This window comes from Furipterus horrens, unplaced genomic scaffold (assembly GCF_987537825.1).
Source record: "Furipterus horrens unplaced genomic scaffold, mFurHor1.1.pri manual_scaffold_1, whole genome shotgun sequence".
NCBI classification, from domain to species: domain Eukaryota; kingdom Metazoa; phylum Chordata; class Mammalia; order Chiroptera; family Furipteridae; genus Furipterus; species Furipterus horrens.
In genome coordinates, this window is record NW_028327171.1 from 170,204,745 (window position 1) to 170,218,978 (window position 14,234).

Consider the following 14,234-nt stretch of genomic DNA (forward strand, 5'->3'; position numbering starts at 1 on the left):
CATTGTCAGAAAATTGGAGGAGGAGAAATGGAGAGAGAGAAGCCAGACCATGTGTTTGTAGATTATGCTGAGGGCATAGTGAGAAAAGTTTAGATGATGACCTGTTAAGCATGCGAATAAGGAAGTTAAGGTCACTCCAGCTAAGAGAGCTTAGCTGTTTGCTTTTCCTCATTTAGATTAGCCTTAATCATCAGAAATAGAACATTTCACCACTCTTTCAACCATTAACTGTTTATTACAACAATATCAAAATAAACTTTTCTATTTTAAAAAGTACTATATGATTATGGCATGTTATCTGTTAACATTAATTTTACTAATCCCCTTTTAGCCATCCATATTTCTTTCAAAGATAATTCTCATATTTGCTTAATTCTATCACTAAGTTATATTTCTTTGGAGTATTTTCAAGTGATGTACATCAGAATTTGAATGTCTTATAACAAGAAGAATCGGCAAGGTGTTACTAAAACCTGATGAAATTCATCAAAATATATATATAATATTCCATAGAGTTTATATTCCATAGTCTTAGGTTATTTTCTTAATTTGTATAGTTATGTACATATATATGATAGATAAAATGTCGATACTGAACTCACTGGCTTGATTCTAAGCAGCTGAATTAAATGCTCATATTATTTTTTCATTTCTTTATCTGCAAGTGGAAGAATTTTTGGCCCTTTCATATTTCACAAGGTTATCAATAATATAAATTACCATTTACTTAATATCTATTAATTATCAGGCAGTGAGGTTGACACATTACAGTACATAACTTATTTTTCATCATCCTCATATCCCCAAAATAGGTATTCTTTTTCCATTTTACAAATTAAAAAAACAGTCTCAGAGAGATCAGGTGACTTGCCCAAGACCCCAGAGCTGGAATTCAAGCCCAGTTCTGTAATCTCGAAAACTCTGGTCATATACCATGATGCTTCAGACTACTAACAGATAGTTTCTTAAAAATACCTATCAGATACAAGATATTAAATCATAAAGATGAATTTTAAATAACAAATGTAATTTTATTAAATTGTTAATAAACTGTACAACTTAGAAATAATGGCCATATACACCATTCTTATATATTCCTCCTTTTGTCATAATAACGATTTCAATTTTTTTAATAATGGAGAAGAGAGATAAAAGATATTATAAAAGAAAGAAAAGATAACCACAATGTATTTAAGGCCCAAGAATTACCATTCTGGGTCAAAATTTTTTCCTAGTAAATCTTTAATACACATCAAATCCAGTGAACTACCAGTAACTAATGGGCCAGGCTGCCAGTTGGGGGCATGCAAGAGGCAACCGAGAGATGTATCTCTCACATGCTGATGTTTCTCTCCCTTTCTTTCTCACAAAATTTACATCTCTCTCAAAATTAAAAATTACAAATGGCTTATGGTTTTTCTGAATCAAAGAAACCAAATCTCTCATTAGAGCCTCTAAATGTCACTATTTCTCTGCATTCAAAAGGTAACAAGTCTCAATAAAAGCATCATAATTTGCCCTCACCGGTATCTAGATTTACTGTATAATGAGCTCTCCCTACTAAGATTTTTTAGGTAGCTAAATCATTCACCAAGATTCTGTCTGAATAAGTCTAGATATTTAACAAAAAGAAATTATTGCCAGATCATCTTTATTTTCCTTAACAAAATATGCACAAGAGCACAAAATTCACTTATAATATCATCATTATTTTACAAGTATAAATAATGCTCAGAATTCAAGTACCGTCAAAGGCAGAAATATTTCCTATATATTACGTAAACATAAGCTAATTATATACATTATGTGCCTTTGACCCAGCTGCAAAATAAGAGACATCGAAAAGAAACACTGCACTTGACTCTTCAATTGCATTCTTACCAAGAATTCGTACCAATATCTGGTTACAGTTAAAACTTTCATACTGCTTAATGTAAATGCCTAAATAGACATTTTTTCCCCCCTGGCAAATATCTTGAGAGTAGAAATTCTATCCATTTTTAATGATGAAGTATTAAAAATCTTAATTGAGTTTCATCCCTTAAAACAAACACTATTAGAGCATATTCCTAATCCAAGTTCTTCCTATGTCAAATGGATATTATTTACAGGTCACACATATAGAAAGCAAGAATGGTATTAGGTTTGTTTACTTTTAGAATGTAAAAAATTTCTAAAAGCTGTCTAAACAGTGTGGGTCTTTGTACAGTCAAAAGGATCTCACTTGACTGATATCACTTGCTTTTAGTTCTAATAACTAGTGGATGAGATTTTGACATATTGAAGTAATTAGGCAATCTGAATTCAAATGATATCAAGCATATCCTTAGGGAGAAAAAAAAAAAACACCTAAAAAGCAATAACTGAGATCAACAAAACTGCAAATATCCAGTTGAAGGCATGTGGAAGCCTTTACTACATTGTCATCAAAGATTCATCACTTAGTTCAGGATTAGGAGTAGAGTCAACTCTGGGAACTGATGATTTGTCTTCATTCATTGAAGTTTCCTCATTCTTGGTCTCTTCTTGCTTCTCCTCTGGTTCTTCTGTGTCAGGTGCTTTTTCAATCACTTCAGTTGTCTGCTCTGTATCTGTTATTTTGTCTTCTGTCTGCTCTGCAGTGTTATCAAAACCATCTTGTTCTTCTATAGATTCTGAAAAGACAAAGAGTCAAGACTTCAGAAATACCCAAGTGTTGCCCTGGCTGGTGTGGCTCAGTGGATTGAGTGCCGGCCTGCGAACTGAAAAGTCACTGGTTTGATTCCTAGTCAGAGCACATGCCTGGGTTGCAGGCCAGGGGGCGTGTGAGAGGCAATAGATGTATCTCTCACACGTTGATGTTTCTCTCCCTCTCTTTCTCCCTCCCTTTCCCTCTCTCTGAAAGTAAATAAATAAAATCTTTAATAAATAAATAAATACCCAAATGTTAAAATTGCTAAATAAGATAAGCAAAAGATAGGCACACAGATACATGGAATAAGAAACAGTAGAATGATCTATATCTTTTTAAGATCTTTTTTAAAAATCTTTTAAAATATGTACTTAACTTTCTATAGCTTATTATATGCGAGTTGGTATGGATGAAGGAATAAAATAATTTGAGGGAAATAAACCCATATACTTTTATCTAAAGCCCCCTATTCTCATAAAATTTAGAAACTTTCATAATATTTAGGAATTTTCCTAAAGATACATTTGAAAGTTGAATGTCAAATCAAACAAAGCCCCAACAGAATTATGTGCTATAAGAGAACAGCCCCACAAAAAAGCAAATGTATTAACTGTCAGATTATGTTTCCTGAAGGAACTGTCTCCCTTGTGCCAGGCAACCCTGTGGGCAATGTGTAAATATGTACCTTTGTGTGTACATAGGCAGTGTTATTTCCCATACTGATTTACATCTCTATTATCCAAGGACTTAGAAGTAAGTCAGGATCCACCTCTTCCAAAGGCATGACAAGTCACCCCTCATCCCACTGTGCAATACAAATCCTCAGGACTTAAACATCTCAGTCAGAATATGTTTCATATCTATAATACTATGGAGAGAAAGAGAAGGGTCTTTTTTTTTTTTTCCTATCTCTATAAAAGAAATTAATTAAAGGCCTTCATCTTTACCCCAAAATTTGTTCCCTTTAAACTTTCTTTTGAGTTACCTTAAATTTAAATCCCTTAATAATAATTTAATAATAATAACAATTTTATTAAAGTCCCTATAATTCTTTAAAGCTTAAACAATGGGATGAAGGGGGATGACAGGAGCCGTTTTGTCTTTATAATAAATAGGAACTAATATTCTTGCTAGCAAAAAATATGGTTAAACCACATCAGCTAAACAAATAAGCAGATTTTCCTACCCTCATAAAAATGCCTTATGATATACTACAAGTGTTACTGATTCAAAATTTCTGGAGGAAAGGCCAGTCTACATTAGTAAAAGGTTCTAGTTTAGTTACTTGTATAGTACAATGTCGTCCCTGGCTGGTTTGGCTCAGTGGATTTAGCGTCGGCCTGCGAGCTAAGTGTCGCTGGTTCGATCTTCCAGTCAGGGCACATCAGAGAAGGAAAACTCTGACTCCAAAAAACCTCCGCTGCCTTGCGGCATACCTCTTCAAGGGAAAGGCTAAGGGAGTAAACCCCGACAGAAAATCCGGAGCCAGAGTCCCTAAGGCGGTTTGACGTTGTAGTCAATACCGGCAACTCCTGCGGCGCACCTGAAGCCAAGCTGTATTGACTCCGTCTTTCCCTTGGACCCTTCAGCTGCGAAGAGAGGGGGGGTCTGCTGCATGGGCAACAGCAGACCCTCCATATCACCCTGCCCAGGCTCTGTAGCTTCAGCTTCACTGGAGAGGACACTCCAGCGTCATCGCAAGATGTCGATTTAACACGGGAGGAGACAGATACCGTGTCACTCCCGAGTCGGACTGCACAGCCATTCTCGGCGGTGCAGATAGACTCTTAAGTAGCTACACCATCGTCTCTCGAGACGGACGGCTGCCGATTGATAGTACAATGTACATGTGTGTGTGTGCATGTTTTGCTAAATAAACTTGTTTTACAAAGAAATCAGGTGCTATATGTACACACTCATTAACGTGGAAGTTTTATAAATTCATGGTTTTACTCTATCAGTTTTAATAAATACAAAGCATATCTCACACAGTGTCAAAACTAAAAATATTTTCAAAGAATTATTTCTATAAACAGATATTTTAGACTCTAGTTTACAGAATTAATTGCAAACTTTTTTCCAGTTTTTATGTATAGGATAAAGGGCTAAAATTATAGTTAGGAACATCCAAGTTAATGAGGTTTGACTGTATGAAAATTTCACATAATCACAAATAGTAGTAAGGAATGGTTCTCAAATCATATTGTGCCAAATGTCACAAAAATGCTATTTTTATCTTAGAAGGAACTTAAAATGGCATTGCTACACCACTTCAAATCTTACAGAAATCCAAAGTAAAAAGCAATAGATCATTTGAGTTTGTTACTTGAATGTTCCAGTGCACAAAGGAAAAGCAGAAACTGCAAATGAAATTCTATGAACCTGTAGATCATTTCTGTTACATCGGCAAGTTCTTCAGCAGAAAACTTCAGGAGTCACCAACAATTTGTAATTCTACCCTCAAAGAATTTAGCCAGGATAGAATTTCAAGTCAGGGTTTTCCACAACTCTGTCCATAGAGCAATACTTGCTTGCCAAGAACCTTATAATTTGTTATAATTTAGTAACCATTCCAAAACAAACCAATAAAGCCACACAAAATGAAAAGATAAAAAGCTCAGAATACATGACTCAACTCACCAATAAACATGTTTAAGTGAACACAGATAGACCCATATAGTTTGCTATATTCTGTCTGACAGAATGCTCAGTATTAAACATTCAAAGTTCATGGTTTATCATATTAAAGCTCTGTGATATATCTATTTTCAGAAACACATCACTATTCAAATTCATTTGATTTTAAAATTATTGGATTTTAAAAATGCAGCTAATACAAAGAGCAGAACTACCATGCTTAAATTTTTAAGTCTATAAAGATGAATCCTAAGAAGTATCATTTGCTGTTATAATTGGAAAATGATAATATATACAAAATTTGATCATCAATACTGTGTTGTATTTCAGAGACTATGTGGAAGACTAAACATTGGTGAAATGACAGACAGGGCTTAAATAAAATCAAAAAGCTTATTAATGACCACTCTTTTCCCAGGTTAATTTGCAGGAAAGTAATTTTAATAGCAGTAACACTACAAAAAAACTGGCATGTGCCATGATGCCTATAATGCAGATATTGGCTAGTCTAAATGACATAGATATTCACTGTTTGAATGCCAATGCTATTTTGTAAGAAGCCATCCAAACAAGATTTAAGTGAATGAGTTGTGCAATAACAGAGAAATACTTATCAGTTTAATAACTAAACCACAAAGCTTTATAATATCACTAAGTATATCCTAAAGATACTTACTTTATTTCTATGGGATATTATCATTTGCGTAGTCTAATAAAAACAATAATTTTTTTCTGTGAAGTTGTAATTTAAAATAACTTGATGGTATTAAATATATTACAGAAGATACCAACATGTGGGCATAAAATACTGATAGAGAAACCAGTCTTTGGAGTCACACCAGTTTAGACTAAAATTAAAACAAAGTTACCTCAATGACCTAATTCCATCTGTAAGAAAACTTTGAAAATCAACTTTGGCATCTGTAATGTCAAGAAAACAATACATTGCAATGTGATAAAACAAAAATGACCCCTGAAATTTGTTCCTTTCCCCTCTCCTACCCCCTGCCCACTCCCACCTCAATAATTTTAAGAGAGTAACTTTTTCTACCAAACTGGTTTCCAATTGTTTGGGAAAAGCCCCAAGTCAATGAGACAACTCAAAATCATAAAACTGAGTATAATCGTAAAACTATAATTGTACCACTGCCTCATCTAAAACCATACACATGCAAAACCATGTAAGAATATCAACTTACTTTCAGGATTTTAGTCTAGCTCTTAAGGGAATAATTTTCTAAGAAAATTAAAGAATAGTCTGGCAAAACAATTTCATATATTTCTAAAGGAAATACATAATTTCCATAGAAAAATACATGATTCAATTTAGATTATGCCTTTGAAAACCCCTCATATTCTGATGAATTTATTTAGATTCTTTATATGATTACCAAAAAGAATCTTCCTTGCTTACACATCAGTATTCACTATAGACTATAAAACTTGCTCAAAGGAAATTTGTTAAATTAAAATAGAAAATTTATCTTTGAATTACAAAAGTTACTACAAGATTTTTAAATGGCCAACTTAATTTAAGGAACAAAACATGAATTTCATCCCAAACTCAACCCAGTGGATCAATGAATAAACTTCAATTAAATAAAAACCACCTAGGAGAAAACAGCTTATATTCAATGCAGAGAATACTTTTTATTTACCATTGGTGAACAAATCTATTAGATGAGTAAGAGTGTCATTATTAAGCAATGATATAAAACTATTTGGTGAAGGTATTTTACAAAAGGGAATCTGAAGGCCAAAAATTCTCTATGTCTAAAGCATGCGAAACATACTACAGTTAAGTTTACATCTTGAGTAATTAATATAAAGGTATATCTTTTTAGACCTAGTAAATATATGGAATGCAACAAAAATTTACATTATCAAATAGTTCAATATCCTAGAGCATCATAATAAACAATACTACAAACAGAATTTTCCCTAGTTCAACATAATCTAATAGTAACAGTATATTGCTTAAAAGAAATTAAGGGAAGAGCAGAAATCAGATTACCAATATAAATGTCACCTTATGTAAATTTTACTTGTTATTTTTGATAATATTGATTAGATGCCGTGAGGTTCATTATTAGCAAGTTATTTCCAGTTGAATAAAACCTACTTTCTTTTTTTTAATTTAATGTTTATGGTATTTTTTCCATTACCATTTACTCCCCTTATACCTCCCTCCTCCAAAAGCTACTTCCTCCTAAAATAATTACATAAAATCTAGACAAATACAACTGAGCAATGAAAATAATATTAACTTTTTCAAACATGCTAGCCTAAAATCACTATACTAGTATTCTAACAATGTAGAAACCTCGTACTCTTTTACCATATCTAACAAAAAAAAAAAAAATTGCTATGTATCAGGTATTTTGGAATGCATATATTTTTTTAAAAAACTGATAAGCCACTTTAATGTGGCTTAGTAGAGATTCAAGTATTACTATACTAGTCATTTAACCACAAAAGAAACAGAGGAACCTAAAAGCAGTTCATTACTTTGGCATACCATATCTAGTATGCTTTTAGATAAAAAGAAAATTCAGAATCCCAATTTCATGTTTCTCTAACACTCTATTACCAAAGCATTTTCTATAAACCATTCTAGAAGAAATTCTAGGAATTCAAATGAGCAATTAATGGAGGAAGTTTCTTCTAGGTCTCCTTCTTTGACGAAAACTTTCCAAGATTTAATATGTTGTTCTAAAGAGTCATCCAAAAATGTCAAAAGCTTCGTGCCTCATCCTAACTGCAAAATCTTCCAGTAGCAGAATCAAGACAGAACTTAATTTCTAAGTCTCACATCACAGATTTTTAAAAATTCTAATTATTCACATAGTGGTTTCAGAATATTTGTTGAAAGTAAAATTCAGATGGAAGAAAGTTACCTTTTCTTTCGATCTGTAAAGTCAATAACCTAATCTATATAGCTTTTGCTATCAAGGAGCTATTTCAATACTTTAAAAATATCAAAATTACAGCAGGAAAGCTTTTTTCAGACCTTAAGGTTCTTACATGAAGAATGTAGAAATCAGAAATCTAAGCCCTCAGTTACATTGGCTGTCAGTACAGAGAGTAGATGACTGAGATGATATGATCTTACTTAATAGTTCAATTTTAATCATAAAGATATGTCTCCAGGGTTCAAAACAAATAAATGCAGCTTCTCTGTTCATCAGAAATACTTCCAGTCATTTGCTAAAAGGAATCCAGCTTGGAATTGATAACTATATATTATACTGTTGAGATAGCAGTCTTGGAGAAACGTTCAGTCTTCTGGAAAGCCAAAGAAGTAAAAGGTGCTCATAGCCATTTTAATGAATCCAAAGAGAAGTATGAAAAAGTTACTACTCTAAAGACTATCTTAACCAAATGGAGCTGTTGCTTCAGTTTCTAGCACAACGCAGCTACCAGACCCTGTCTCAAATTTTGTCTTTACCTATTAATATTACCTTATTAGGGCTGAATATGAACCAGTTAGACTTCATTCCGGAGATTTCAGACAGAAAATGAGACGTCTGAGGTATTGTTCCTCCTAGATTAGATGAGAAGGAAAGGTATAGCTGGGTATTGTTTGCTAACTATCCATCTTGATCTTAGTAGAAGATACAAAGCATTGGACTCATTAGCAAGATTTTTATTTTGTTGGCTGATTTTTCTTTTTCTTTTTGTCCCAACTATTGGCTTTCAAATATTCATTTTAGCTTTCATGAGTAAGGTTACCATGGAAAGGACTTCAATTTTCCCTCTAGGCATCTTCAGTATGAAATTCTTTCATTTTTCAGTTCCAAGAGGCTGCAATGGCAAGGCAGATGATTTGCATGCAACAGCATGCAGCTCAGAGTATGATTTAAGTAAAAGAAAACATCTGGAATTGTGTTTGGAGTTGATGTTGCAGACTTGGAGGAGACGAATGCATTGATTCACTTTTGGAAGTACACAGGCCTCTTGTCATGGCTATCTGTATTTAAATTTATTCTAGTATTTGTTAGTAAGCCAAAGCCAAGCCTAAGTCAACATATATCTTATAGGTTCATTCTTCAAAGTTAAGAAAAAGGATATACAAACTTTCATAATAAGCTTCTGATATATGAAAATTCACTGTCTCATATTATTCTCAGTTAAAGCAATTTTGGCCTACTCCATGCTTTTATAAAGAAATCAAATATATATAAAGGATAATTCCTAGAAATTAAAAGACTGAATATTAATTTCTGAATAAACTGTGAACTAAACTTCCAATATAAATTATTTTTTTCCTACACCAGGTACAGCACCAAAATATCATGACCTGTGTCATAATTTTAGCCATCTTCATAATTCAGAGCTGCTTAACAAACAGCTCCTCACCTCATATTAACAGCAAGAAATAGTTGGCAATTAATAGATGTTCCAACTCATCTCTCCCATTTTTTCATGAAACTTCCTCAAGAATTCCTAAGACAAAATTGCCAAATGAGGTCTAAAACCCAATGAATTCTGATGAATTCTGTTTCTCTAAAGTAAGATTCACATCAAAGCATGTGTCAGCAATGTTGGTCTCATGGACCAAGATCAATTATTTGTTTCAAAGGAACACCAGTCCTATCAACATAGTCATCTAAAGGATGCAAGGATGACTTTCCAGTTCCAAAGTTTCCTGCTTTCTGATAAATTTTGTAAGAATTTTACAGTTATAGTTGTTTCATAATTCTCATAACCTGCTTTAAGTAAATTGAAAAAATGATTCCATAAAAACATTACTAGTCAAATCTCCCATCATTTATTAGAAGAGGTCACTCCATAAACAACGTTTACCTAGCTATTGCTGAATGTTGTTTAACAAGTTAATGCCTGTATTTTAAAACTAAACACATCATACTGACCAATCATATAGAAGGCTACATACAGTATCAGAACAACAGCTGATATGTGCAGCTACAAAGTCTGATATATAAATCCATTCTTATTTAAAAGCATTATACTCTTATTGTTAAATGGCAAAACATTACTAAGACACAAAACTTTTTAATTAACATATTCATACCTTCACTGATCTGATTGTCTGATGAAATCACACTTCCTGAGGGCAAGGGACCAAGTGAACTTGAGCCTTCCACAGCCTGCCTCTTCTCAAAACTAAATTCTGGAAGTCTTGGAGCCTGGGGTCTAGTTTTTCTTGCAGGATTCAGGAAAAAACAGTAGGCACATCGAAAAGCTGTAGAGAATTTAAAACAAAAAAACAAAAACAAAACCACAAACCAAAGAAAACTCAAGGACTAATCATATAACTCTCAAGATTACCTTTGCATATAGTCAAAGAACCCTTCAAAAGTTATTTATCCCTTGTGAAATTACATATGGCTTTAGTAATATTATTGCAGGTATTCTAACCAAAGCTAATTTTAAAGCATACTTTCTAATTATTATTAGAATATTAATTTTAAAGCAGAAAAGATAAGTTATATAGCAGGGTTACTAATAACAGCAAAACAATATTAATAATGACCTAAATGTATTACAGAAATTACGTTTTTAGTCACCAGAATCATTAGGTACTTTTAAATCCAGAACCTCACTCATTTGCCCAAGAAAATGTAGTATGTCATATTTGAGAAGCATAATTAATTTAGCACAATATTTTCTAATAGTGACTACACATGAAAATCATCTAAGAAACTTCAAAATCTTAAAACCATGCTGATGCCTAGAACCCCATCCCAGATCAATTAGAGCAGACTTTTTGTAGGGGGCCCTGGACATCTTAATTTTTAAAAGCTATTCAGGTGATTCTGATGCACAGTGAAGTCTGAAAGCAGCTGGCCTAGAGGTTGCACGTTGTTATGAGAAAAATTGGAGCTGTCTTTCCTGCTTTGTTCTATGTTCTAAAATAAGGACATGCCTGAACAATATATACAGAGAGAGTATCAAAAATAAAATTACATTACATGGGAACTAGCATAGAATGAAATATTTGAGAGTAAAATATTTAAACTAAATGCCCAATAATTCTTACCAATGTATTCAAATTCTTCTTTCAAAGCCATACCATTATGAGAAAAACACTGCTGACATATAAGGGCATACCTATACCAAAAGGAAAAATTAACAGAGTAGTTACAAAGGCAAACAAAGCCTATGAGAGATGCACCTTTAGCCATCACAGCTAATTTATATTTTAACATAGCTTAATATGTCATAACAGATTAGATGTTCTTAGTAAACAATAAATAATACTCTCTAAACATAAGAACAGCCAAAATTTCAACCATATTAAAGTATAATTTATACATCAAATTAAAAATAAACTATGCAACAATCAAATGAATATATCCTTATTAAGTTAGCAGAAACATTTGGTAATAGAACACTTAAACTTCAGTGTTTCCTAAAGTATATTTCTGGAAATCCCAAGTGTGTGGTCAGATAAGACTGAACGTCTTAAAGTTTCACAATAAGAAGTCTTGTAGTACAGAAATTAACTTTGTTTAGTTCAGTCCAAAGGTTAATTTCTGTACATCATAATTCCTGTATCTATCCCAGTTACACTTAAACATCTTCCTCACTTTCTATTTATTGACTCATTCTATTCTCTGTGCATGTACTTAACAAAATATTTGGCCCTGTTAAAAGACATTCTCTTTTGAATAACAGACAATTTTTTATATTAACTTTAAATTCTAGTCCCTTTATTAAATTGGTAATATTAACCAATAACTTTGTCTACTATTCTAAAAATTATTTACTATGACAATTGCTTCACTCAAGTCATGCTTATCATCCTAGAATTACTGTAAAGGTCAAATTAGATAATAATTGGAAATGTATTTTGAGACCTGTAAGTGCCAAATCATTGTTATTAAAATTATCACCAAGTCCAGTACTGACATCTATAAAATGCCATATTTAACAACCTACCAAGTTTTCACTATCTGTGTACACTTCAAGTTTAAAAGTTTTAGTGAAATGAATCAAATTTCTCTAAAAATAACCTTAAGGTAAGATTATAATAGAGTAGGGTTACATTTTTGTTTTATATATTTTTTCTACATTTTATCTAGATACTTTATTCAAACTCCTACTGAAAAAAAAAAACAAAACTGAATCTGTACTCTTTTGTACTTCTATAAAATACTACTCCATTATGTCTTAAAATAAGGAAATAGGAGCCGCAAAACTACAGAAATCTAGTGTGTGTGTGCACCCAACATATATATTATGACCAATAAACTTTTTCTTCATTTTCATGTATTTACCACCCTGGTAAACATTACCTGTTTTGTGGACCATCACCAACTAAATATTCAACAATTCTATCCAAAGCACCTCGTTCTCGGGGAAGGATGGGTCTTGCTAAAGGTGGGCCTGGAGGATGAAGACCTAATAAATAAATAAATACATAAAAATTTGTATGTGTAATTCAATTACCAAGAACTACTTATGCTTGTCAGAACTTAAACAATTTTAACAAAACAAACATAATATTGATCTTATAAATCTCTGTAGAGCAAATTTTCATTAAAAAGGTTGCACTACAAAAAAAAGTTTAAATATGTGCTATATCAGAACCACCAATATAATCTATTAAGACAGGAAACAATGTGAGGTTCTGTACAAATTATTTTTTTCAATGGCCAGACTCTTAAAAGTTCATGTAACAATAAATTAGGGAATTCCACTTCAAACCACAATAGCATCATAGGAGTCATATGTACCTTCCCACCTAAAACAACTAAAATACTGTGCAAAATATATGATGCAACAATTTCAAAGACAGTGGGTATCAGGCAATGTAGGATAAAGATTTCTGAGAGACACAAAGCAAATAAGATGAGCCATACAATTGCCCCAGCTTGTTACCTAGAAAGAATTTCCAGGCAACAGCTCAGGGAGAGTAAACCCAAGTGAAGTGAATCATGTTCCTGAGATGAGAAGATAAAGCTGGAACTCTGGAGAAGCCAAAGCAGTTTGAATTCACAGGAAAGAGGAGAAGAAAATGCACAGAGCAAGAAAACCAAAGACCTGCAGACTATTCAAGAGTACTGATTGACACATGCATATTAGGAAACTACCTGAGGACAGAGAAAGAGCCGCCCCAAAATATTTAAAGTAACAAAAGTTCACATGGGGCCAAAAATGTTGAACATTTCCACCAGCCAGAGTGGAAAACTTCATAACTCAAAGGTCACTAGTTAAGTAATAAGAGGAGTTTTGTATAGGAATATAAAAATATCCTGCATCCAATAAGGTAAAACTCATGTTTGGCATCAGATCAAAAATGATTAAACTTCCAAAATATTCAGAAAAATACAACCCATAATGAGAAAAATAAATTTAAAATGACCCAGAAATGACAGAGATAATAGAATTAGTAGACAAATACATTAAAACACTATGATAATATTCTATATGCCTGATAATATAAATGAAAGATGCAATGTTAGAGACATAGAAAAAATATAAAAGACCCAAATTAACTCCTGCAGATGGAAACTACAATGTCTAGGATAGAAAATCCACCAATGGGATGAACAGCAGTTTGGACATTACAGAAAAAAAATATTAGTAAATGTAAAGCTATAACAGTCGAAACCATACAAAATGAAACACAAAGACTAAAAGTATTTTTAAATGAAAAAATGATCAGGAAGCTGTAGAACCTAATATACATATAATTGGAGTCTAGAAGGAGAAAGAGAAGGAAAAGAAAATAATATCTGAAGAAATAATGTCCCAAATTTTCCAAATTTGGTGAAAAATATAAATGCACAGACCCACAAATATCAACAAAACTTAAGCACAAGAAAGATAGTTTTACAAAGGACACAGCACATTCAAATTGCTTAAAACTAGTGATAAAGAGAAAATCTTAAAAGCAGTCAGAAAAAGATTCATTAAGTACAGAGAAACACAAATAGGAATGACAGCACATTTCTCA

At 32.6% G+C, this 14,234-nt stretch overlaps 1 protein-coding gene across 4 annotated transcripts in view; it reads right to left on the reverse strand.

Annotated features, from left to right (window-relative positions):
* Window positions 1–215: 215 nt before the first annotated feature.
* The window catches only part of LNPK (lunapark, ER junction formation factor), a 77,674-nt gene continuing 63,655 nt past the window's right edge, over window positions 216–14,234 (reverse strand). For 3 of the 4 annotated variants that reach the window (XM_090280860.1, XM_090280868.1, XM_090280876.1), the window contains 4 exons: window positions 12,571–12,676; window positions 11,313–11,383; window positions 10,344–10,514; window positions 216–2,654 (listed from right to left, as the gene is read on the reverse strand). In XM_090280860.1, coding sequence (XP_090136986.1) covers window positions 2,416–2,654; window positions 10,344–10,514; window positions 11,313–11,383; window positions 12,571–12,676 — 587 coding nt within the window. In that variant the 3' untranslated portion in view covers window positions 216–2,415. Of the gene's footprint in view, window positions 2,655–8,769; window positions 8,853–10,343; window positions 10,515–11,312; window positions 11,384–12,570; window positions 12,677–14,234 lie in introns of all 4 variants that reach the window. The other variant, XM_090280885.1, reaches the window with a different exon arrangement.